Here is a 26,582-nt window from a genome sequence, read left to right as displayed (position 1 = left end):
CAGCATGTCAGCAGTCAGCATGTCAGCAGTCAGCATACCAGAAGTCAGCATGTCAGCAGTCAGCATGTCAGCACTCAGCATACCAGAAGTCAGCATGTCAGCAGTCAGCATGTCAGCAGTCAGCATGTCAACAGTCAGCATGTCAGCACTCAGCATACCAGAAGTCAGCAGTCAGCAGTCAGCATGTCAACATATCAGCATGTCAGCAGTCAGCATGTCACCATACCAGAAGTCAGCAGTCAGCAGTCAGCATTTCAACAGTCAGCATGTCAGCACTCAGCATACCAGAAGTCAGCATGTCAGCAGTCAGCATGTCAGCAGTCAGCATGTCAACATGTCAGCAGTCAGAAGTCAGCATGTCAGCAGTCAACATGTCAGCAGTCAGCATGTTAGCAGTCAGCCTGTCAGCATGTCAGCAGTCAGCACATCAGCAGTCAGCAGTCAGCATGTCAACATGTCAGCAGTCAGAAGTCAGCATGTCAGCAGTCAACATGTCAGCAGTCAGCATGTCAAGGTGCAGACAGCAGAAGTCTAGATGAAGGCAACGTGAGGCGTGCTTACAGGCAAATAACGTAATAACAATAAATGCAGCAGATCAATTAGGAAATAAAAGTGAAAGGCCCCAAACAGTGAATGATAATTAAATCCAGAGTGTAAACACTCTTTAAAAGTGCTCTAATTGACAAAGTTTTCTCTCAAATTGACATATGTCCTTTCAAATGAATGTATTATTCTAGTCAGGGAGCTATGGTGGCTGCCATATAGTCCTCAACGTGAATGGAAAAAGACCAGGGGTCTTGTTGTTGATTAACCAACTATGCTTTTTTACAAGAGTCTATTCAAATGAAAAAAAGGCTAAATAAGAAGCTTGGTCATTCAAAAAACTGAAGATGAAAGTTTTTAGATACCCAGGCCACACCTGCTGGCTGCTGAAAATATGAGACTTGACTTGTGATATTATGAAGACCCTCCATACACTGATTAGAGTTATCCCAAACCTAAAGATGTCCATCTAGACAAGTTAAGATAAGATTAACCTTTTTGACCCTGAAGGGACATTTGTCTTGGACATTCAAGACAAGGCCTGTAAATGATGACTCAAACAGTGTTCTCCAAGAGAGCTCCTTCCTGTCCCAGTGTATACACACTGCCATACCCAGCGGTCAGCTAAGCCCATGTTCCCCTAGGCATCCCCAGCCCGTGCCCATCCATTATTAATATGGTAATGGGGGTGACGCGGTGACACTGCAGGCCAGTTGTTATCAGCTGCAGGTCACTGTGGCCCCATGTCTACGCTGAGAGGTAGTCTGAGTCCCAAAGGGCACACTATTCCCTACTTTTTACCAGAGCCCTATCGGAATATGTTGTCATTTGGGACACAGACGTGATCTCACCCACCCAGCAGAGGAGCAGAGTGGACAGTTCTGTTCTGTTATTCTCCTCTGACTTTGCTGCTTACGTGATTTGAAATGAAAGAGAGGTGAGGTTGAGGTGGTGGGTGTCAGATACAAAGCTAGACAGAGTAGATGCAGGTGTGTGTGTGTTTTTTCTTCTTATCTTTGTTATCTCGGTTATCTCTGTTATTTCTGGATACGATTCCCTCATCATAACAGCCCACCCTGAGTGTGACATCACAGTGCAGGGGGAGATGGTGGAGATGATGGTTGAGCGTGTCCTGTCATGGCTGCATGTTACGAGGTTGCTGGCCCGCTGCTAATCACAGGTAGCCTGCTTTAACCAGACTGAACGCCGGTTCAACAGTGAAACATAGTGAACTCAGTTTGGATGCCTGGCTAGATCACAGGGAGGTGGAGGGAGATTGTACTGGCTCAGACAGAGTAGGCGTACAGGACGGAACAGCAATAACACTTGTCAAGACAGAGACCCCAGTCACAACTAATGAACAGGGGATGATAAACAGAGACAGGGCTGCCATGCTACTTACTGTGTAGTGCCTAGTACAGTACTGGCTATAGCAGATGAAAAATATAGAGATAGCTAGGGATTTGTATTTATTTATGACTGTGAAAACTGTTCTGAAAACTGGTGTGCACATTTCCTGCCATTTAAGTTGATCAATGTTCTGCTGCTGAGGAAAGATGTATAATCACGCGGGAGAGTGGACTGGACTTCCCTCATGACTGAGTCAGAAGGAGAATAACTAGGTCAAAGCTTGAGCTGCAGATGGTTGGTCCACTGATGTGATAATACTAGATATCAATAAGAACAACTGAGGTATTAAAAGGAAAATCGCATTTGTCTTTATCTTAAAACTGATTTTTATTTTTTTGCTAATGAAGAAACTAATTAATGCACCTAAAAGACTCATACAACATGTAATAAAAAGAGGCTCAGCCACTGAATTCTAAAGGTCAATGTCGGGAACCAAACATGGAAATGCAGTTTATGAATCGACGGCCCCTAATGGCATTCTAATTTGGAAGAAAGCCCTCAAAGCAAGTTGATAGATATTGGCATATTATTTTAGCCTTCCCCTCTTTCTTTCTGCCCGCCACCCCTCCCCGGTCAAAGTCCTTTTCTTTAATCAAGTTGCAGGAGAGACAGAGAGCGCTCTGCACTGGGGGCTCGGAGGTTGCAGATGGCTGCTTCACTCCAAAATGTTCAAGCTTCACTGACCCATTTCAGCAGCTCTGTCAAAGCCTTGCACTGATACATGTTGACAACATTAAATCTTAAAAATTGAAAGAAATGAATTAATATGCAAATTCCATCAGCTTTGTAATAAAAATGTCCTTGACAAAACAGAGAACACCACCCCCAGAGGAATATTGTGAATTATCCTAGCTCCGTTGTTTTATAAGTTAGTCTGAGGTACACAGGTCCACCAGGAAATCAGTGTGGATCTGACTGGGAAATAATTATGAAGGAAGAACAAAACACTAGCAGGTTGAATGAATGGAACAACATGGGGAAAGGCCTGGTACTCTTTGTTATTCACTTTGAATTAATAGAATTACTTTTCCTTTCAGATCCATATACACCTAAAAATCAACACATCCCTATCACACCACGATGTTTGCGTGAGAGAGAGAATGTGTGTGTGTTTCAGAGAGAGTGTGTTGCACACACACAATTCAAATGTTAGGCAAGTGCACAAAGGACACTGTGGAGACAAGAGACATTTTCTCATTCTTCATGAGCCGCATCAGTCTACGGAGATCTTACAAGACAAAAATGACCCATACAAAAGTAGCAGGTGGCTACAACCAGTTTTCAAGTGGAATTAGCTGAAATATGAGACCTAATTATCTGTGGAGAACCAACGCACAACAAAGGAGATACACTTACACTTTGAAGGACCAATGATGAATTAAAACGAACACCTCACCTAAGTTCTGATCTGTGGACAAACGGACCGGTGTCGGTGAAACCCTTAGTGGAATGCCAACCATTGACTAACACACTAATAACATTCACAGGGTTAGGTTATGTCTGTACGGCTGATAACTGGCAAAAGATGCCAGTGACAAAGTAAAGAAAGAAACGTCTTTACAAGGTCACAACATCCTTGTTAACTTGAATATAAAAAGAGAAGCTACCGTATCATACAAAGTAATCCTTACTGTGCTTGACTCCCAATAGATCACTTCTCTTTCCATTTTCACCGCTGTCTTTAGTCTGCATATTACCATGACATTATTGTATATCTTGTGGCTTTGTACTTCACTACGCAGGTAAAGCTAAGGAGATCATAGGGTTTTTCTGGAGTTAAATGTGATTTTTCTCCACAGAATAGACAGATGTGTATTATTAATGTGTGTTTGTGTTGGACACTGCTTTATGCCTTTGTTCCCCTTCTTTTAATGGTCTTCTGAAGACCACATCGATTAAGGTGGAAGAGAAAGACTGGATGAAGGTGTAGACAGTAGGGCTGCGTCCCAAATGGCAATCTATTCCCTTTAAAGTGCACTACTTTTGACCAGGGGCCATAGGGAATAGGGTGCCATTTGAGATGCAAGGAGTGTTGAGGGCTTGCTAGCTAGCACACAAATCTGGGCTTATTTTTTATTTAAGATGCAATACATCATTACAGGAGTCTTAGGGGAACAGACTCCACACACCATCATGCAATTATGAATATTGACATCCCATGTACATAGTCAGTCTCGCCAATGGAAAATATTCTGATTCAATTAGATAAAGAGTAGCTTTCATTTTTACGCTATTAAAATAGGATCTACATGTCAACTGTCTGATAACAAATTAAATGCAAACTGCCTGAGAATTGGATTGTATTCATGTATGTGTACACAGAATACGTTTTCAGTCCTCTCAACGATAGACCAAGCTTTCTCCTCCATTGTCCTTTCCCCCACTCAGTCCTTTCCCCCAACTCAAGCCTTTCCCCCACCCTCATAGCCTCCACCCCTCCACACCCTTTCTCTACTAAGCCCTCTTTCTACCCTCTACTTCGCTTTTCCCTCAGCTCTCTCTACTCTTTATTTACCCTGCCTCATTCTCTCCCTCTCTTTTTACCTCCTCTCCTTCTCTCTCCCTCTACTCCAAACGTTCACTTCTTCTCCCTCCCTGCAACAGCTCCCAGCCAACCCTGGAAGATCAGAGCAGTTGTAAAATAATGAATAATGTGCCATCCTAGTGGGGCATTACTTGTGCACACAAACCTCAGCCCAGGCATTCATCACTCGCCAGGTATTGTCAGTGAAAGTTTAATTGCATAAACACTCTGTAACTGTCCTGTCATATTTCTTGTCAGCCTGGATTCTCTCTCTGGACTCACTATCTCACAAAACTATAATTGAATTGCTACCAAATCACATCGGTGCTGAGGGGAGAGGGGGGGACCTTATGAATAGAATTTGTTTCCTATCAGCAGGTTTGACAAATTGTGCCATGAGGAAAATGCAGGAGTGATAATTTCCCAGTTTATTGGGAGTAGACATCTTATATACCACCTGCTCTTATAAGCACCTAGTTAAACAAATATATATATAATATATATATATATATATATGAAATTTAGGCCCAACAAAAAGCAATTAATCTCAGAGAGTGGGCAGTCTAAATAGTACACAAAGCTGCAAATAAGCCATTATTTACTCCTGTGAGTGATCTAAAATATGTATTTAAAAGGGGTGCCAGAGAGGTGAGTCAGATTGCAGAGGCTCCTTTTCTATGAATAAATGCCTGAGAAACACAGTGACCCATCTTGCATATAAGAGCTCAACAGAATACAAATGCATTCCTACCCAGTTAGACACAGTCATTCAGAAATACCAATATTTCATGTCTGATTAGCTAACACTCCCTATGTACAATTCTAGAAGGCCGTTATTTGTGAGTGAGGAGTTGGTAGTGGAGTCATACAATATGTTATTTGCTTGTGTTTTCTGTCAACATGCTTTGTATTTGCTATTCTGCCCTCTGCGTATACTCAAAGAGACATGGTTTGTCATTTCCACAAACTGGAAAAATAACTAAATTGCTTTTTTAAACAGAGCAAGGCAGAGTGACTGCAATGGCTTCTATTTTGTTTTCCCTTTCTCTTCCTGGAAGGAAGTTACAAAAAAACTCTGTCTTAACAAGCTATCACTTGTCTGACCAGGTATTTATTTTATACAGAGCAATTATATGACAATTCCTAAAACAAAGGAGAATATTCAGATTACACAATAAAGCTTTGTCTAGGTAGGAAAACAAAGCCAATATATAAACAAGAGGGTCTCCACTCTGACAGGGTATCATTATTCTAAACCGTTTAACATCAGAGATCTGAACTCCAAAGTGGCTTTTCCTCCTGTGTGAAAACATGTGGCATCTTTATCAAAAGCCTTTCCCACAAAGCACTGCAGCACTCTCTGTCCCTCTACACTGCATGGGAACAGAGCAGTGTGGTAATGCCTTGCGCCTACAACACTCGGCTGATAAAAAGCCTTTTCTGACAACCTTATCAGCCAAATAAGCTTAAATAAAACCGGCTTCTAATAGTCTAGAGACTGCTTGATCCTTTCTTTGTCTTTCAAAGCTCTGATACCTTCCTTCTCCAGTGATCTTGTACTTTCTTTGAGACAGAATTTTCAATCTTGTAGGCCAGCTAAGCTGTCATTAGTTTCTTTGTTGCTCCTTAGGGATTGTTTTGCGTATATAGGCGCTGAGCCGAGCGGTTTGATAACTGCTGGGAGCGGCTCCGGGTACTAGGAGGAGTGATGGTGAAATGTACAGATGTTTCAAAAGCGTTTATTAGTCCTTTTACTAATGTGGGAGATGAGAGTTTGACAGCTTTCCCTTTTGGAGGGGTTACTGCAGTTACCATTGTCTTCAAGTACAGTCAACTAGCTGTCAGAGGTGTCTGTCGTACCCAGACACACAGGATAATGATAAATAATTGGCTGCACCTGCAACCTAAATAATTATATATATGGGTTTTTCACGCTCAACAGTTTCACGTGTGTAATAAGAATGGTCCACCACCAAAAGGACATCCAGCCAACTTGACACAGCTGTGGGAAGCATTGGAGTCAACATGGACCAGCATCCCTGTGGAACACTTTTGACACCTTATAGTCCATGTCCCGACAAATTTAGGGTGTTCTGAGAGCAAAATGGGTCGCAACTCAATATTAGGAAGTGGTTCCTAATGTTTTGTACACTCAGTGTATAATTTTTCTTATAAGAGCTCTTAAATGTTAATCAAAGCCTTCAAACTTGCATATTTAATGATCACATTTTATCATTCTATAGAGCACCATCCCATGAGGAAAGTAACACTTCAGATGACTGTTGGGAGGGAAAAAATAGACCAAAATTTGGGAAGCATTGGAGTCAACATGGGCCAGCATCCCTGTCGAACGCTCTCGACACCTTGTAGAGTCCATGCCCTGACGAATTGAGTCCATTCTGAGGGAAATATATATACTGTATATATATATATTTAAAAAAAATTGCAGAAGAACTGCATATATTTTACATATGGAAAGTGTTCCAAGCACCATGCTCACAAACTGAGCTACAGAGGACCACCTAATCACAGTACAGAGTGGTTGAGATGTCGGCTTTCAGACCAACGGTGTTTCAAATGCCTTTCTTGTCTGACATTGATCTGCATTAAGAATAAACATGTATTATTGAGCACAGTTATTGTCAACTGTAAGTGACAGATTTGATATAAAAAGTGCTAGTCTTTTAAGAGGCACAGCGGGGAAAATGACTTTGTTGACAAGGGTTCATTTGATGAATAACCCAAGCAAGAATAAAAGTAATAATTCATCAATACACACCAGTTGCATATCTAAAAGTGTGGTGTATGAATAGTCTGGGTTAAAACTAAATGTATAACCATAACATAAAAGACAATATATTCTGTGCTATGTAAAGAAAAATACAGTAGATAGTGAATCTTTTTATGAAAGACTTGATGCCAGACGAAGGCTAGCTATGATTGATGGGCATTTTTATTTCTACATTTTTTAAAATCAAGTTATGCATTAGCAAGAGGTGTAATTTAAGGCTAAAGCCCTGGGATAAATGAACACATCAGATGATTAAAAAACATTTGCCTTAGCGATCAAGGGAGCGGGGTAGGCCTTTATTTATGATGCCTAGTTCATCAACACCCACACTGATGCTTTGACAGAGAATCTATCTGATGGACTGATAGGTACTTTCTCAATTGCTAGTAACTTCTGACCTGCAAGAAGAAAATGAACAGGTACTGTATTCCGAGTTTTACCCTGTTAGAAGCTTTATCAGTGTTGAATTATGAAACCAAGGGTAAATTATTCACTTCACCTACAGTACAAGCTTTGTTCAAACGACAGTAGAACTGTGCACCAAACTCAATTCACATAGGTAGTTATATTTATTTCATATATTTAGGCAAACCAACCACTTTCAATACAACATGCAATCCCAGTTACACTTACAGTAGTAAAGACAATAGTGCGATATAGGTTGTTTGCAATTCATTCTGACTTCATTCTGGAAATTGCATGAATAAAATAATATATTTCAATATGCATTACCCAGTTCTCTTTGCCTTTAGTTTGTTGGAATTACGACAGCATGTTTGTGCCGTGGGATCACCTAAGGGACTTTATAATAATAATAAAGAACAGTTGTTCTGAACAGTCCACGTCTGTGCCCCAAATGGCACCCAATTCACTATCTAGTGCACTACTTTTGACCCGGACACATATAGGCACATAGGCAATAGGGTACAATTTGGGACGCAACCACCCATATCTCAGAGTCACAGGAAACTAGCAGCAACCCCACTTCCTATCTTATTATTGAAAATAACCAACATGAAAATCAAGCTCTAAATCCTTAAATCTTTGTTTCAAATAATACATATTGGACAGCAAATATCATATTCCCCAGGGAGTACACAAGACACCACATTTCCATAACTCCATTAGCATGTCCATTCTGAGCAACATAAGCACTGTCTGCTTTATAGACTGACTGTATCTATAGACAAGAGAGAAGGGACATCACAACAAACAATGATGTTTATTTAATTGAAGACATTCTCGTACTGACAGAGAGACAGATGAACAAAAGGCTGGGGGTTTGTATTCTCAATCAGAGAGAGACAACAACCATTGAGGGGTGTTGTTGCTAGGATTTTGCATTCTCAATCAGAGGTGATGCTGCTAGGTTTTGCATTCTTAATCAGAGGTGATGCTGCTAGGTTTTGCATTCTTAATCAGAGGTGATGCTGCTAGGTTTTGCATTCTCAATCAGAGGTGATGCTGCTAGGTTCTGCATTCTCAATCAGAGGTGATGCTGCTAGGTTTTGCATTCCCAATCAGAGGTGATGCTGCTAGGTTTTGCATTCTCAATCAAAGGTGATGCTGCTAGGTTTTGCATTCTCAATCAGAGGTGATGCTGCTAGGTTTTGCATTCTCAATCAGAGGTGATGCTGCTAGGTTTTGCATTCTCAATCAGAGGTGATGCTGCTAGGTTTTGCATTCCCAATCAGAGGTGATGCTGCTAGGTTTTGCATTCTCAATCAGAGGTGATGCTGCTAGGTTTTGCATTCTCAATCAGAGGTGATGCTGCTAGGTTTTGCATTCTCAATCAGAGGTGATGCTGCTAGGTTTTGCATTCTCAATCAGAGGTGATGCTGCTAGGTTTTGCATTCTCAATCAGAGGTGATGCTGCTAGGTTTTGCATTCTCAATCAGAGGTGATGCTGCTAGGTTTTGCATTCTCAATCAGAGGGAGACGTGAGAGAGAACAACCAAAGCCGGGTGATGCTGCTAGACAGAGCTGGAATGAACTGGGAGGGGATCAACTGTCACCAGCCACTAGCTACAGTATTCACCATTAAAACTAGTCATGTTAAACTCTTCACAACACTTGCAAACATACAGCCCCTCTACGTCTGTGAAATGTACCCTTCACACACGTATAGCCTAGTCCACAATACGACTGGTCTGGTATTGTCTTTCCATCCAACCACCAAAGACCAATAAGGACTCTTGGCTACAGGACATCTAAAAGAGAGCAATTTCACCAGCAGACTATAAATGAGGCAGGTGGGATGGTAGATACAAATCTGTGACAGCTGCCCCTGTGTAAGAGTATCACATCTGAGCACACATGACCCCAACACAACCAACCTGCCAGTCCTCCACCCCCAGCCTCTGTCCTCTACAGCACCAGTCAGCCTGGCTGCATATCAGACCCCGGGCCTCTCTGTCTTCCTCTACTCCAGCACCAGTCAGCCTGGCTGCATATCAGACCCCGGGCCTCTCTGTCTTCCTCTACTCCAGCACCAGTCAGCCTGGCTGCATATCAGACCCCGGGCCTCTCTGACTTCCTCTACTCCAGCACCAGTCAGCCTGGCTGCATATCAGACCCCGGGCCTCTCTGACTTCCTCTACTCCAGCACCAGTCAGCCTGGCTGCATATCAGACCCCGGGCCTCTCTGTCTTCCTCTACTCCAGCACCAGTCAGCCTGGCTGCATATCAGACCCCGGGCCTCTCTGTCTTCCTCTACTCCAGCACCAGTCAGCCTGGCTGCATATCAGACCCCGGGCCTCTCTGTCTTCCTCTACTCCAGCACCAGTCAGCCTGGCTGCATATCAGACCCCGGGCCTCTCTGTCTTCCTCTACTCCAGCACCAGTCAGCCTGGCTGCATATCAGACCCCGGGCCTCTCTGACTTCCCCTCTGGCTGACTGTGGCTGGGAGCGACGGTGTGAGAGGGCATGAGTGTGCGTGTATGCATGCTTTATAAGCAGCTCCAGCAGGTCTATCAGCCAGGATGACTGGCGTGGCTGGGAAGGTGAGGACAGGAACAGGCTCTCTGGGAGAGAAGACGCTAGCTCTTCTCCTCTCCTGGCTGACAGAACAGGTTCCCTTCCTCTCCTATTCCCCAGGACAAGAGGTAATACAAACGCGCACGCGCATGGAAGACCATTCTGAATACTACACAATCTATACTTTTTACATACAGTCTTTAACCTGTTAGGGCTAGGGGGCAGTATTGACACGGCTGGATAAAAAACGTACCCGATTTAATCTGGTTACTACTCCTGCCCAGTAACTAGAATATGCATATAATTATTGGCTTTGGATAGAAAACACCCTAAAACTGTTTGAATGGTGTCTGTGAGTATAACAGAACTCATATGGCAGGCCAAAACCTGAGAAGATTCCATGCAGGAAGTGGCCTGTCTGACAATTTCTTGCCCTTCTTGATTATCTCTATCCATTACAGAGGATCTCTGCTGTTACGTGACACTTCCTACGGCTCCCATGGGCTCTCAGAAGGTGGCAAAAAGCTGAATCGTGGCTTTGCAGGCTCTGGCTGAAAAAAAGTAGCGCGTTTGGGTAGTGGCTGGTTACAGTACTGTGAGACTCAGGCTCATGCCCGCGTCGACCTCATGCTTTGTTTTCTTTCCTCTGTTTACCTAAACGCAGATTCCCGGTCGGAATATTATCGCTTTTTTACGAGAAAAATGGCATAAAAATTGATTTTAAACAGCGGTTGACATGCTTCGAAGTACGGTAATGGAATATTTAGAATTTTTTTGTCACGAATTGCGCCATGCTCGTGACCCTTATTTACACTTCGGATAGTGTCTTGAACGCACGAACAAAACGCCGCTATTTGGATATAACGATGGATTATTTTGGACCAAACCAACATTTGTTATTGAAGTAGCAGTCCTGGGAGTGCATTCTGACAAAGAACATCAAAGGTAATCAAACTTTTGTAATAGTAAATCGGAGTTTGGTCAGGGCTAAACTTGGTGGGTGTCTAAATAGCTAGCCGTGATGGCTGGGCTATGTACTCAGAATATTGCAAAATGTTCTTTCACCGAAAAGCTATTTTAAAATCGGACACCTCGATTGCACAAAGGAGTTCTGTATCTATAATTCTTAAAATAATTGTTATGTTTTTTGTGAACGTTTATCGTGAGTAATTTAGTAAATTCACCGGAGGTTTTGTGGGGGGTATGCTAGTTCTGAACGTCACATGCTAATGTAAAAAGCTGGTTTTTGATATAAATATGAACTTGATTGAACAAAACATGCATGTATTGTATAACATAATGTCCTAGGTGTGTCATCTGATGAAGATCATCAAAGGTTAGTGCTGCATTTAGCTGTCTTCTGGGTTTTTGTGACATTATATGCTAGCTTGAAAAATGGGTGTCTGATTATTTCTGGCTGGGTACTCTGCTGACATAATCTAATGTTTTGCTTTCGTTGTAAAGCCTTTTTGAAATCGGACAGTGTGGTTAGATTAACGAGAGTCTTGTCTTTAAAATGGTGTAAAATAGTCATATGTTTGAGAAATTGAAATAATAGCATTTCTAAGGTATTTGAATAACGCGCCACGGGATTCCACTGGCTGTTGCGTAGGTGGGACGAAATCGTCCCACTGGCCCTAGAGAAGTTAAACTAGGCCTCAAACTTCAGCTTGTAAAAATCTATTCTAACATTCTCAATGATAATGATCACTTCAGAAGTTTGATTTAAACGTAGCTGATATTAAAATATGAGAGATATTAATGCAGAGGATGAGAAGAATTTCACATCAGGGCAGTGAGCTCTTATGTTGTCACTCAACTCTTCCATTATCTTCATTTGATCATGCTCTATTGTAAACAGCACCTCATCTAGTCTTAGTTAGAAAAGTCATTAGAAAAGTCTAACAACAATAGTCTCTGATGGCTCAATGTGTACTCTGAAAAATCCAATTAAACTATGAGAGCACGTTTGTTTTAAAATGGCTATTTTTTGCTTTAGTATAATCATTTTGTAATATAATAACTGAGAGAAAGTTAAAGTGGTTTAACACTGTATTATTAGCACATAGGGTTGATTTCATATATTCCAGTACATCAAATCCATAATAAATATTGTGTGAATTTGCAGGATTAGTGTATGCCTATAGAGTTAATACTGTTTTCTGACTGAGATATGTTTCTTCACATACCAGGGTGATGCTTATTTATAAAACCCTCTTAGGCCTCACACCTCCCTATCTGAGATATCTACTGCAGCACTCATCCTCTACATACAACACCCATTCTGCCAGTCACATTATGTTAAAGGTCCCCAAAGCACACACATCCCTGGGTCGCTCCTCTTTTCAGTTCACTGCAGCTAGCGACTGGAACGAGCTGCAACAAACACTCAAACTGGACAGTTTTATCTCAATCTCTTCATTCAAAGACTCAATTATGGGCACTCTTACTGACAGTTGTGGCTGCTTTGTGTGATGTATTGTTGTCTCTACCTTCTTGCCCTTTGTCTGTGCGCAATAATGTTTGAACCATGTTTTGTGCTGCTACCATGTTGTTGTCATGTTGTGTTTCTACCATGCTGTGTTGTCATGTGTTGCTGCCTTGTTAAATAAAGGTTCAATAAAACAATTAAAAAAATAAAAGGTGAAGAACCTTGCCCCCAACTCAGACCCTCATACCATGACTTAAGATCGGTGTGTGTGTGTGTGTGTGTGTGTGTGTGTGTGTGTGTGTGTGTGTGTGTGTGTGTGTGTGTGTGTGTGTGTGTGTGTGTGTGTGTGTGTGTGTGTGTGTGTGTGTGTGTGTGTGTTGTATGTGTGTTTGAAAGGGGAGGAGAGAGGGTTGACAAAGGTAGATTCTGGGGCTATTGGTAAAGAGCTCTATTTACATTTCAAATGTCACATGCAGCAGACACCTGTTAAAGGCTAGAGTAGGATCCACACAAATCAAAGGTTAAACCTACTGGGATAGGAGTTCATGCAGTCCACACACACACACACAGCCCAGCACATATACACACACCACTAACACATACAGTATACACACACACACCGTCCAACACCGTCCAACACCCCCCAGCCCATACGGCTCTACTGCCCACAGCTTCAGAGCAGCTCTGTCCTTGGAGAAAGTCATTATAATTGTCCCTTAAATTACATAAAACTTAGATGACAATAAACTCAGGTAACTTCATAATTATGATAAACGTGTACAATTACAAATAATTATTCACAGTCATTGTACTAATAGCATAATTAGCAACAATAATCAAGGACTTATGAGCCCAACATAAGTCAAAGCCTTGGAAAATGATGACTGTTGCGACACATAATTAACTACTTATGGCAATTAGTTGAATTTTCATTTTTACACAAAATGAATACAGTATTGTTGAATGAATTTGAATGTTTTAACAGACTGAATTGCACTACCTTGACTGGACACTATTCCCTGTGAGAAGAATAGCGACATCAATGCAACACATACTTCCCAGTAATGCTGTTTTTAATACGAGAGCTACGGTGAGGAAGCATTTATTACATATGGCAAATGAAGTTAACACTTGAAACATGTTTTCTCCTAAGACAGTGGGGTCAACTTTCTAAAACATGAATATGGAGAGACCCTCTCTACAGGATTGTAGTGTGGAACTTTAGTGGGAGTAAAAATGAATACCAATCAACAGAGGACCAGTGTGTCCTGAGGAAGACTGATCTGATGATCCTTACCACAACAACAACAACAACAACAACAACGACAACAACCTGTGTTCATGATGACATCACTACACAGATAGTGCATCCCGCTCCACTCTCATCTTCATCAAAGAAACTTTCTCTAAGATAAAAAAGGTCTGCTCTGCTCTGACACACACACACACACACACACACACACACACACACACACACACACACACACACACACACACACACACACACACACACACACACACACACACACACACACACACACACACACACACACACACACATCTTTATTACCAAGCTGACATGCCCTGGAGAGGGGAAGGGGAAGGAAACCGACAAATCTCAGTCTGCTGCACGTATGCAAAATAGACTGTTGATAACACTATTCTGTCCTGCAGGTATGACTGGTTGGCTGGATGGCTGGGGAAGAAGATGTGACATCCCCCATCCATTGGTGGAGCTGAGAGAGGGAGTACAACAGGACAGCTGAGCTGGGGGGAGGTGTGTGTTTGGGGTGGGGGGGTGACAAGAGGCTGGAAACCCCCATCCTGGCACACTGCTTTCGTTCACTTAGCTCCCAGAGAGGGAGAGAGAGAGAAAGAGAGAGAGAGAGAGAGAGAGAGAGGGGAAAGGGAGAAGAGGGAGAAAAAGAGAGAGAATGAGAGAGAGAGAACGAGAGAGAACGAGAAAGGGGAAAGGGAGAAAAGGACAGGAAGGGTTGGAGGAGTTAAAGAGTTGGGTGTCTTTGTCTCTTGGGTCTTTGTCTCTTCCTACAGCCCATTCATAATGAGTCCCTGTGTAGACAAATATATCTCAACGTCGGGAGCCCTAAAGCTCTTTAGATACTCTCTCCTTCCTTCCTTCCTTCCTTCCTTCCTTCCTTCCTTCCTTCCTTCCTTCCTTCCTTCCTTCCTTCCTTCCTTCCTTCCTTCCTTCCTTCCTTCCTTCCTTCCTTCCTTCCTTCCTTCCTTCCTTCCTTCCTTCCTTCCTTCCTTCCTTCCTTCCCTTCTCTCTCTCTCACTCTTTCTTTCTCTCTCTCTCTAATCTCTCTTCTTCCACTGCTCTGCCAGTGTGAAATATCTCCTTGCTGGAAAAAAATGCACGAAAAGGACAAAATGTGGAACTTCAATTCATTTACAGCCCCAATCAGGAAATAATAAATCCTTTGAAGATCTAATTACAGAATCTCTCCGAAGACTCGGGCCGACCAGCCAATCTTCCTCCTGTTTGAACAGCTTGATGAACCAAGGGACTGATGGATATCAAGTCATTTTGTTTAATTTATAAATGGATTTCCCCCTAATACTTAAATTATCATCTGTATAACACAATGAAAATGGGAACATTTGGAAGGCAAAGTCTATAACAGGCCTGAAAAGAATTCCAATGAGGGATGTCGCCTCTTTTCATTCCTTCTGTAATGAAATTGGGGAAGGGAGGCAGAGTGAGGCAGGTTAAGCTGTGTGTTACAGTACGGCTGGGCTCCACTGTCCCTGTGAGGGAGGATCTGGGGCATGGCTAAAAACACTCCTCAGACATATCATGTCACACACACACACACACACACACACACACACACACACACACACACACACACACACACACACACACACACACACACACACACACACACACACACACACCCTTCATAACAGAAAACCCTCACAGACTTGTTTGAGTGAGTGTAAGCTAACAGCTGTTGGTACTTGATATTAAAAGGATAAAATGCAGCAACTCAGTACTAACACTTTACTATAAAAACAACAACTACAAAAGCAGGTATTCCAGCTTCAAATGACCAAAGTATCACAATTACAAAACAACATAAACATGCCAAAAGCTCTCAATATTCAACTATGTTAAAGACAGCACATTTTACAGTATTTTCATGAAAGGCCACCCTATCCCCTGTCACCCCTCTCTCCTCATCACCCCACACCCCCTCCCCATCTTCCCCATCCAAACACTCCACCAGCCATCATCTCTATCCTCTCCACTCCCTCCCTCTCCTCCCTCTCTGCCCACCTGGCTCGGGGGTCGCTGCGTGTGAGGAGGAGGAGGCAGAGCTGGCGCCATCCTCGGTGGCGGTGCCCTGAGAAAGGAGGCCTCGCCCCGGGGGCAGCTTCATGCCCAGCTGCTCTGCCATCTCCACATGATCACCAGGGTGGACGTAGTCAAACACACTACTTCCTGTCAGCTCCACCTGCAGGGAGGGAGGGACACAGAGAGACAGGGAGGGTCATTATTACAGTAGCACCGTGTGTGTGTGTGTGTGTGTGTGTGTGTGTGTGTGTGTGTGTGTGTGTGTGTGTGTGTGTGTGTGTGTGTGTGTGTGTGTGTGAGTTTCCAGAGGTGTACCACAACATGAATTCTGCTACCAGAAGTAACATCCTACTCATCCAATTCCTAAATCCCCCCTCCCAAAATTTCAACTTAACAAAATTTGTTCTAAAATTAAATAAATAAAATCCCCTAACCTTTAAACACTCTAATTTCCTAGGATGAAAACAGGATTTGCCATTGTTATTTGGGTATGACAAGGAAAACCATCAGGCTGTTAATATGTCTATGCCTCTAATAAACTTAGCAAAAAAAGAAACGTCCTCTCACTGTCAACTGCGTTTATTTTCAGCAAACTTAACATGTGTAAATATTTGTATGAACATAACAACATTCAACAACTGAGACAGAAACTGAACAAGTTCAACAGACATGTGACTAACAGAAATGAAATAATGTGTCCCTGAACAAAGAGGGGTGATCAAAATCAAAAGTAACAGTCAGTATCTGGTGTGGCCACCAGCTGCATTAAGTACTGCAGTGCATCTCCTCCTCATGAACTGCACCAGATTTGCCAGTTCTTGCTGTGAGATGTTATCCCACTCTTCCACCAAGGCACCTGCAAGTTCCCGGACAATTCTGGGGGGAATGTCCCTAGCCCTCACCCTCCGATCCAACAGGTCCCAGACGTGCTTAATGGGATTGAGATCCGGGCTCTTCGCTGGCCATGGCAGAACACTGACATTCCTGTCTTGCAGGAAATCACACACAGAACTAGTAGTATGGCTGGTGGTATTGTCATGCTGGAGGGTCATGTCAGGATGAGCCTGCAGGAAGGGTACCCCATGAGGGAGGAGGATGTCTTCCCTGTAACGCACAGCATTGAGATTGCCTGCAATGACAACAAGCTCAGTTCAATGATGCTGTGACACACCGCCCTAGACCATGACAGACCCTCCACCTCCAAATAGATCCCGCTCCAGAGTACAGGCCTCGGTGTAACGCTCATTCCTTCAGGGATAAACACGAATCCGACCATCACCCCTGGTGAGACAAAACCGCGACTCGTCAGTGAAGAGCACTTTTTGCCAGTCCTGTCTGGTCCAGCGACGGTGGGTTTCTGCCCATAGGCGACGTTGTTGCCGGTGATGTCTGGTGAGGACCTGCCTTACAACAGGCCTACAAGCCCTCAGTCCAGCCTCTCTCAGCCTATTGCGGACAGTCTGAGCACTGATGGAGGGATTATGCGTTCCTGGTCTAACTCGGGCAGTTGTTGTTGCCATCCTGTACCTGTCCCGCAGGTGTGATGTTCGGATGTACCGATCCTGTGCAGGTGTTGTTACACGTGGTCTGCCACTGTGAGGACGATCAGCTGTCCGTCCTGTCTCCCTGTATCGCTGTCTTAGGCGTCTCACAGTATGGACATTTCAATTTATTGCCCTGGCCACATCTGCAGTCCTCATGCCTCCTTGCAGCATGCCTAAGGCACGTTCACGCAGATGAGCAGGGACCCTGGGCATCTTTCTTTTGGTGTTTTTCAGAGTCAGTAGAAAGGCCTCTTTAGTGTCCTAAGTTTCATAAATGTGACCTTCATTTCCTACTGTCTGTAAGCTGTTAGTGTCTTAACGACCGTTCCACAGGTGCATATTCATGAATTGTTTATGGTTCATTGAACAAGCATGGGAAACAGTGTTTAAACCCTTTACAATGAAGATCTGTGAAGTTATTTGGATTTTTATTAATTATCTTTGAAAGACAGGGTCCTGAAAAAGGGACGTTTCTTTTTTTGCTGAGTTTATAAACCCCCTTCCTGAATATCCAATCACATGGCATTGGTATTTCCTTGAGTGTGTGTGTATGAGTGTTGGTATTTCCTTCTGTGCGTTACAATGGTGTTTGGCCAAGCAACGCTCACTGATCAGGTTGGGTCTACAGGGACCAGAGTATTACATGGGGATAATCTCTTTCATGTCAAATCCCTCGAAGCAATTTAGTCCTTCATAAATGATACTCCAAAGAAGAGACAATGATTAAGAAGTGAAATGTGACGTGAACTTACTGTTGTTGCTGTATAACTTTTCTATTTATCTAGCCAACAACATGATTTAAAATGAATTAAACATATTCAAAACATAAAATATAGAAGGCTGATTAAAAGTGGTTGCAACTAATAGTGTATGTACTTCATAGTTTCATTAAATGTCAAATGGCAGGATGAACAATAGAATTAGAATGAGTAGAACGGATATAGAACCTCAAACCATGGGCATTCTAATTCTACAAACTACAAAACAACACATTTCTTTCTTTAGCCTGTGTCAGTGTCAGTTATGTGGAGGTGAGGATAGAGTCAAGCACAGGACACAGAACTGAGTAAAATAACGTACTTTACTCTCGAAGAAACTCACAAGTCAAAATCCACGCAGGGATAAATAATCCTGACACAAAACAACTAACACGATGACAAGCAAACAATCACGCACAAAACATAATGAGAACCAGAGGGTTAAATAGGGAAAATAATCATAACGAGATGGGAACCAGGTGTGAACAATCAAGACATAACAAATGGAAAAAGAAACGTGGATCGGTGGTAGCTAGAAAGCCGGTGACGATGACCGCCGAACGCCGCCCGAACAAGGAGAGGCACCAACTTGGGCGGAAGTCGTGACATCCTGTAAGCACTCTATGGACAAAGTATGACAGCAATCCACGCTTTGATTTAGCACTAATGTGTCATTTTGCAATTTGGTGAACAATCCCTCTAACTTTCAGTCTCTCCAAGATGTGTATGTCAAAAATAGTATCTAACAACTACGTAAGATACTTAGATCAGGAACCAGTATGGTTCTGTTAGATAGATCATGACACAATTAGGATCGCATTAGATAAGGAAGCAACAGAGAGAAGAAGACACATTGCAAAGAAGTCTTTTCAGAGTCTCCTTTAGAAGGCTGACACTGTCTACGTCCCAAACTTTTGACCATGGTCCACAGGGCTCTGGTCAAAAGTAGTGCACTGTCTACGGAATAGTGTGCAATTTGGGACACAGTCTCTGGCTTCTATTTATTGGGCTAAAGGGAATGAGATTCTCTCAGGAGGCTGGCAAAGTGGAGGCTTCGGTGGCTGGGGATAGAGATGGGGGGGGGGGCTAGGCAGCTTGGGAGGTGGAGGGGGCCAGGCCTGGTGGCTGGGGATAGATGAAGGGGGCTGGAGAGGTGGAGGGGCCAGGTCTGGTGGCTGGGGATAGATGGAGGGGCATGGGAGGTGGAGGGGTCAGGCCTGGTGGCTGGGGATAGATGGAGGGTGTTAGGGGGCAGGGGAGGTGGAGGGGCCAGGCCTGGTGGCTGGGGATAGATGGAGGGGGCTGGGAGGCTGGAGGGGCCAGGCCTTGTGGCTGGGGATAGATGGAGGGTGTTAGGGGGCAGGGGAGGTGGAGGGGTCAGGCCTGGTGGCTGGGGATAGATGGAGGGTGTTAGGGGGCAGGGGAGGTGGAGGGGTCAGGCCTGGTGGCTGGGGATAGATGGAGGGGGCTGGGAGGCTGGAGGGGGCCAGGCCTTGTGGCTGGGGATAGATGGAGGGTGTTAGGGGGCAGGGGAGGTGGAGGGGCCAGGCCTGGTGGCTGGGGATAGATGGAGGGTGTTAGGGGGCAGGGGAGGTGTAGGGGCCAGGCCTGGTGGCTGGGAATAGATGGAGGGTGTTAGGGGGCAGGGGAGGTGGAGGGGTCAGGCCTGGTGGCTGGGGATAGATGGAGGGGGCTGGGAGGCTGGAGGGGGCCAGGCCTTGTGGCTGGGGATAGATGGAGGGTGTTAGGGGGCAGGGGAGGTGGAGGGGTCAGGTCTGGTGGCTGGGGATAGATGGAGGGGGCTAGGAGGCTGGAGGGGGCCAGGCCTTGTGGCTGGGGATAGATGGAGGGTGTTAGGGGGCAGAGGAGGTGGAGGGGCCAGGCCTGGTGGCTGGGGATAGATGGAGGGTGTTAGGGGGCAGAGGAGGTGGAGGAGGTGGAGGGGCCAGGTCTGGTGGCTGGGGATAGGAACTCCTACAGATTACAAATGGCTGAATTTCCCCTCAGATAAAGGAGTGACATAATCACATCCCCCTTAGAAAAGAGAGACCATTGTACATCAGTCTTTAACCTAAAGAGCAACACACTACCATGGATTACCGAACTAGGGATGAGAGATGGCGATTCCCATTTGTAACTGGATTAAGCTAGAATAATAAATGAGCTGACTGCAGCCTGTGCGGTCAGTGTGAATGCCAGTCCAGCGCTGACTGCCTGCTGAATACATTTCAGAATGGAGATGAAACAAGCCAAAAGCTTTCTATCTCTCTTTCACAGTCTTGGTGGCAGACAAACCTTTTGTGGCCCATTATAATTCATGAACACGACCAATGACTATTTTAACTGTATTAGAATGAGCCTTGGCTCAACAATGCAGTCATCTGCTTTAATCTCTTCTGATGACTAGATGAGAACAATGCGCAGCCGGGGCAGAAATAATATAGGCTCAAATATTCATTGTGTTGCGTCGTGGGCAGTAAAGTGGCCGGTGTTGTCTATTACAAGAGAGGCAGCAGATTATACTCTGTGATGGCAGAAAGGACACATGGATTACAGTGGCTGCATTTGCATTGTAATTTAGGCTGGTGTGTGTGTGGTATCGTCAGGGTTGGAGCACAGCTGGGCCAGGCATCATTAGCAACATGCTTATTCCGTAGAAAATCCCTTATTAATATCTACGCCTTTGACACCTGACTGGCTGGCTGGCTGGCTGGCTGGAAGGAAGGAAGGAACATAGTCATATAAAACACCTGATTCAACCACCACCAAACATAAAAAGGCAGTACTTAACGCTTCTTCGTTTTAAAAGAAGGAAACCTCTTAATTACTTAGGGCTTCAGAAATATCATCTTCCTCTATTAAATGTTCTGCTCTATTAGAACTGTCAAATATCATCACCTGTTAGACAGCCTGCCTCCTGTATGTTTTCTTTCTCTTTATCTGTCTGTCTCTCTCTCTCTGTCTATCTGTCTCTCCCTCTGTCTGTCTATCTCTCTCTCTCTCTCTCTGACTCTCTTTCTCTGTCTCACTTTCTCTTTCTCTCTGTCTCCTTCTTTCTCTTTCTCTTCAGTGGACAGTGTCTGTCTGTCTGTCTGTCTGTCTGTCTGTCTGTCTGTCTGTCTGTCTGTCTGTCTGTCTGTCTGTCTGTCTGATCTGTCTGTCTGTCTGTCTGTCTGTCTGTCTGTCTGTCTGTCTGTCTGTCTGTCTGTCTGTCTGTCTGTCTGTCTATCTATCTATCTATCTATCTGCAAACACTACATAACCAAAAGTATGTGGACACCTGCTCGTAGAACATCCTCTGCCCCCTAACACCCTCCATCTATCCCCAGCTGACGCTTGTGTGCAGCTACTCGGCCATGGAAACCCATTTCATGAAGCTCAGACGAACAGTTATTGTGCTGACGTTGCTTCCAGAGGCAGTTTAGAACTCTGCAGTAATTTTGACAAACGAGGACAGAAGATTTTTACGCGCTACGCGCTTCAGCACTTGGCGGTCCCATTCTGTGAGCTTGTGTGACCACTTTGTGGCTGAGCTGTTGTTGCTCCTAAACGTTTCCACTTCACAATAACAGCACTTACAGTTGATCAGGGCAGCTCTAGCAGGGCAGAAATGTTATTTACTGACTCGTTGGAAAGGTAGCATCCTATGTCTGTGCCACGTTGAATGTCACTGAGCTGCTCAGTAAGGCCATTCTACTGCCAACGTTTGTCTATGGAAATTGCATGGCTGTGTGCTAGATTTAATACACATGTCAGCAATGGGTGTGGCTGAAATAGCCACGTCCACTAATTTAAAAGTGGGTCCACATACTTTTGTACATATAGTGTAAAAATAAAGAAAAACCCTTGAATGAGCAGGTGTGTCCAAACTTTTGACTGGCACTGTACTTTTGTATATGTAGTGTATCCCTCCCTCCCTCCCTCCTCTCCCTCCCTCCCTCCCTCCCTCCCTCCCTCCCTCCCTCCCTCCCTCCCTCCCTCCCACACACACACCCCTCCACCCTATCCCCTCCCCCCTCCACACTATCCCCCCCCTCCACCCTATCCCCCCTCCCCCTATCCCCCTCCACCCCTCCGCCCCTGGTGGAGCGCACCAGTTTGAGTGTGTCAATAACTGCAATGCTGTTGCAGTTCTTGACAGTTACCCGTGTGTATCAAACAGTTTCCTGTGTGTATCAAATAGCTTCCTGTGTGTATCAATAATGGTCCACCACCCAAAGGACACCCAGCCAACTTGACACAACTGTGGGAAGCATTGGAGTCAACATGGGCCAGAATCCATGTGGAACACTTTCAACACCTTGTAGAGTCCGTGCCCCAACGAATTGAGACTGTTCTGAAGGCAAAAGGGGGTGCAAATCAATATTAGGAAGGGGTTCCTAATGTTTTGTACACTCAGTAAATATTTTTCTTATAAGAGCTCTTAAATGTTAATCAAAGCCTTCAAACGTGCATATTTAATGATCACATTTTATCATTCTATAGAGCACCATCCCATGAGGAAAGTAACATTTCAGATGACTGTTGGGAGGGAGAAAAATATCAAATACATCCCACACTTCTAAAATATCGGTGTGACTTTGTAAAGTACTAATCAAATAAATTGATGTTGGCTCTAGGGTTCAGAATGAATTACTGCATTTAACATTAGATAAATGGAAAATTATAAGGTTGATAGAGTATAATTACTCTTGTATTAATGATTCATATTACATTGCCCTCAATTGATAACACTTGGCATAAAGCTATGGAAGTTTAATTAAAAAATATATATTTTTCTTAACATGGCAAACTGCTGTTCTTATAGGGTTTAAATAACTAATGCCAGACCTATGTTATTACTGATTTATTCAACTAAAGAGGGAAGGAGGGAGGGATGGTCCACCAGCTTTGATAATACTGCAAATCTTCAATACTGTCTAAATGACAGAAGAGTAAGAAACCTGTGGTCTCAAGTGTCACAAACCAGCATCACTTGGATAGAGGACCAAAGCAGCATCACTTGGATACTGGGCCAAAGCAGCATCACTTGGATAGAGGGCCAAAGCAACATCACTTGGATAGAGGGCCAAAGCAGCATCACTTGGATAGAGGGCCAAAGCAGCATCACTTGGATAGAGGGCCAAAGCAGCATCACTTGGATAGAGGGCCAAAGCAGCATCACTTGGATAGAGGGCCAAAGCAGCATCACTTGGATAGAGGGCCAAAGCAGCATCACTTGGATAGAGGGCCAAAGCAACATCACTTGGATAGAGGGCCAAAGCAGCATCACTTGGATAGAGGGCCAAAGCAGCATCACTTGGATAGAGGGCCAAAGCAGCATCACTTGGATAGAGGGCCAAAGCAGCATCACTTGGATAGAGGGGCCAAACCAGCATCACTTGGATAGAGGGCCAAACCAGCATCACTTGGATAGAGGGCCAAAGCAGCAGTGTCCTCCCACCCATCTCTTGTGGGTGTGTGCGTGTGTGTTTTCTATGCCAGAGTGGTATCACACCACTCGTCATGCAGAATATCTAATAACCAGGGCTCTAGTGAATATCTCTAGTTATCGCCTGGTTCCAAAACAAATGGAAAGGCTACACAGATATGGCTGTAGCATCGTGGGCATCAGAAGCTGAGAGGATTTTAAAATAAAAACAGACTTTCAATGGCTTAAAGGAAGCTAGTAATTAATGGCAATTGGAGCTGTCTTCCCTGTGTGCTGGACAGGACCCAGGGGAAGCACCCAGCTACCTGTCTGACCTTGGCAAATGGTGGTCCTTGGCTGAGACTGTGACCCGCTGAACCCCCTCTCACATCCAATCTCCCTCACACAGTACATAGGGCGACCTGCTTCATGCAAATCACCACTCCCCCATGAGACCTGTATAAACTACAGCCTAATTAAATATTTTTTAACGATGTGAGTAATTTTTGCCAAGGGGTGGATTCGGGGGAAATTTAATATGAGATCACAAAAGATGTTCTCGGCGTTGATTCTGTAAATGATTGACGATCGAGTGTTGATAAAAGCACCAGCGCCAGGAATGAGAATGAAGTCAGCCTTATACTTAATTTCTCTAATAACACAAATGCTTTCAAGAACCCCAAAAAAAGATGCCAACATAGTCCATCATATGAAAATGATGGATAACGCAGACATTGCCAAGCTCAAGGCAGCAAAGTAATATTTGTCAGCCAAATGACAAGGTCTTCTAATTTCACAAACCAAACAGACATACAGATCAGAACTGTATACGCTCTGATGATGCTCCCTCTTTCTCTCCCCCTCTCCCTCTCTCTCTCTCTCTCTCTCCATGTTAACTGCAGAGGGCTTTCTCCAGTCCACTCAAGTGTTACAGTGGTCACAGATTACAGTAACCTTTAACAGGCCTGTGACAGCCAAGATACAGATTTAGTGGAAAAGCAGTCAGTCTCTCTCACTCTCTTTCTCCCTCTCTCTCTCTCCCCTCTCTCTCTCTCTCTCTCTCTCTCGCTCTCTCTATCTGTCTGTCCCTCTCTCCACCTCCCCCTCTCTCTGTCTGTCCCTCTCTCTCTCTGTCTGTCTGTCTGTCCCTCTCTCTCTCTCTTCAGCCTATAATACCACATTGTGCCACTGCTCCAGCAGGCCTTAATCTCGCTCCAAACTAAAGCCTGTCACTTCAGGAGGGAGAAATGGGAGGCTTGGAGAGGAGAGGACTGGATACTATACTACTGAATCCGACCTGATACAGTTGAAGTCGGAAGTTTACATACACTTAGGTTGGAGTCATTAAAACTCATTTTCAACCACTCCACATATTTCTTGTTAAGTTAACCTCTTTGGTCTAGGGGGCAGTATTCGGAAGTTTGGATGAATGAGGTGCCCAAAGTAAACTGCCTGTTACTTAGGCCTAGAAGCTAGGATATGCATATAATTGGTAGTATTGGATAGAAAACACTCTAAAGTTTCCAAAACTGTTAAAAATAATGTCTGTGAGTATAACAGAACTGATATAGCAGGCAAAAACCCGTGGAGAATCAACCCGGAATTCTTTTTTTGGAGGTGACACCATTTAAAATGCCTGTCTATGGGAAAATCAATGGAAAACCTCCCAGATTGCAGTTCCTAGGGCTTCCAGTAGATGTCAAAAGTCTTTAGAAAGAGATTCAGGATTATTTTTTTTTAATTAGCTAGAATTTGTAGTTTTTCTAAGTGGCTCCCATTTTGGCTGTAGTGTTGTGGTGCTCGTCGGTGAGGGAGTGCACTTCGTAATTTATCTCCGGTAATGAACATACTATTCTCCGTCTTAAATGTTATCATTTATTTACATATTAGGGTACCTGAGGATTGATTAGAAACGTTGCTTGACTTGTTTGGACAAAGTTTATTGGTAACTTTCGGGATTCATTTGTATGCATTTTAAACGAAGGAAACCGGTGGATTACTGAGTCAAGCGCGCCAACTAAACTGACTTTTTTGGGATATAAAGAAGGACTTTATCGAACAAAAGGACCATTTGTTATGTAGCTGGGACCCTTGTGATTGCAACCAGAGGAAGATCTTCAAAGGTAAGTGATTAATATTATCGCTATTTCTGACTTTCGTGACGCCTTTGCTTGTATGAAAATGTATGTAATGCTTTTGTATGCGGGGCGCTGTCCTCAGATAATTGCATGGTGTGCTTTCGCCGTAAAGCATTTTTTAAATCTGACAAAGCGTCTGGATTAACAAGAAGTTAAGCTTTTAAATGATGTAAAACACTTTTATTTTCATGAATGTTTAATATTACGAATTTTGTATTTTGAATTTTGCGCTCTGCAATTTCACCGGATGTTAGCCAGGTGGGACAGGGAATTTTTACTAGGTTTAAATGTCAGGAATTGTGAAAAACTGAGTTTAAATGTATTTAGCTAAGGTGTATGTAAACTTCCGACTTCAACTGTATATTATTATGGGGGTATGATCTTTGACCCCCTCTAACTTTCTCACTCAACATTATTGACAATTCATTCAGGATTATCCGTAATCATGGTATCATAACACCTTAATGTTGTAGTGTTAGGAAACATATTATATTCTTATTTACAATAAACCATTCATTTCTATTGGGAACGTAATAATCTGAAACACAAGCAAAATTAACTGCAAATGCATCAATAGTCACAAACTTGATTTAGTGCTAGGAATAAGCTTTTGACTACTTCATTTATAAGAATCTTTAGGGGTGACCATCATTTTGACCCCTAATGTGAACTTTTTCTGAAAAAATAAATATTACTTGTTAAACAAAATATATTTCTCTGAGCAATTGTATTTCCAT

At 43.6% G+C, this 26,582-nt stretch overlaps 1 protein-coding gene across 2 annotated transcripts in view; it reads right to left on the bottom strand.

Annotated features, from left to right (window-relative positions):
- Positions 1-26,582, bottom strand: part of LOC106611225 (neuronal PAS domain-containing protein 3) — a 478,408-nt gene that overhangs the window by 39,365 nt on the left and 412,461 nt on the right. For both annotated transcript variants that reach the window (XM_014211204.2, XM_014211210.2), the window contains one exon: positions 15,978-16,155. In XM_014211204.2, coding sequence (XP_014066679.2) covers positions 15,978-16,155 — 178 coding nt within the window. The remainder of the gene's footprint in view (positions 1-15,977; positions 16,156-26,582) is intronic.

The sequence above is a fragment of the Salmo salar genome, chromosome ssa09, assembly GCF_905237065.1.
Source record: "Salmo salar chromosome ssa09, Ssal_v3.1, whole genome shotgun sequence".
Taxonomy (NCBI): domain Eukaryota; kingdom Metazoa; phylum Chordata; class Actinopteri; order Salmoniformes; family Salmonidae; genus Salmo; species Salmo salar.
Note: the sequence above shows the minus strand (reverse complement) of the source record. Positions and strands in the feature narration are given on the sequence as shown.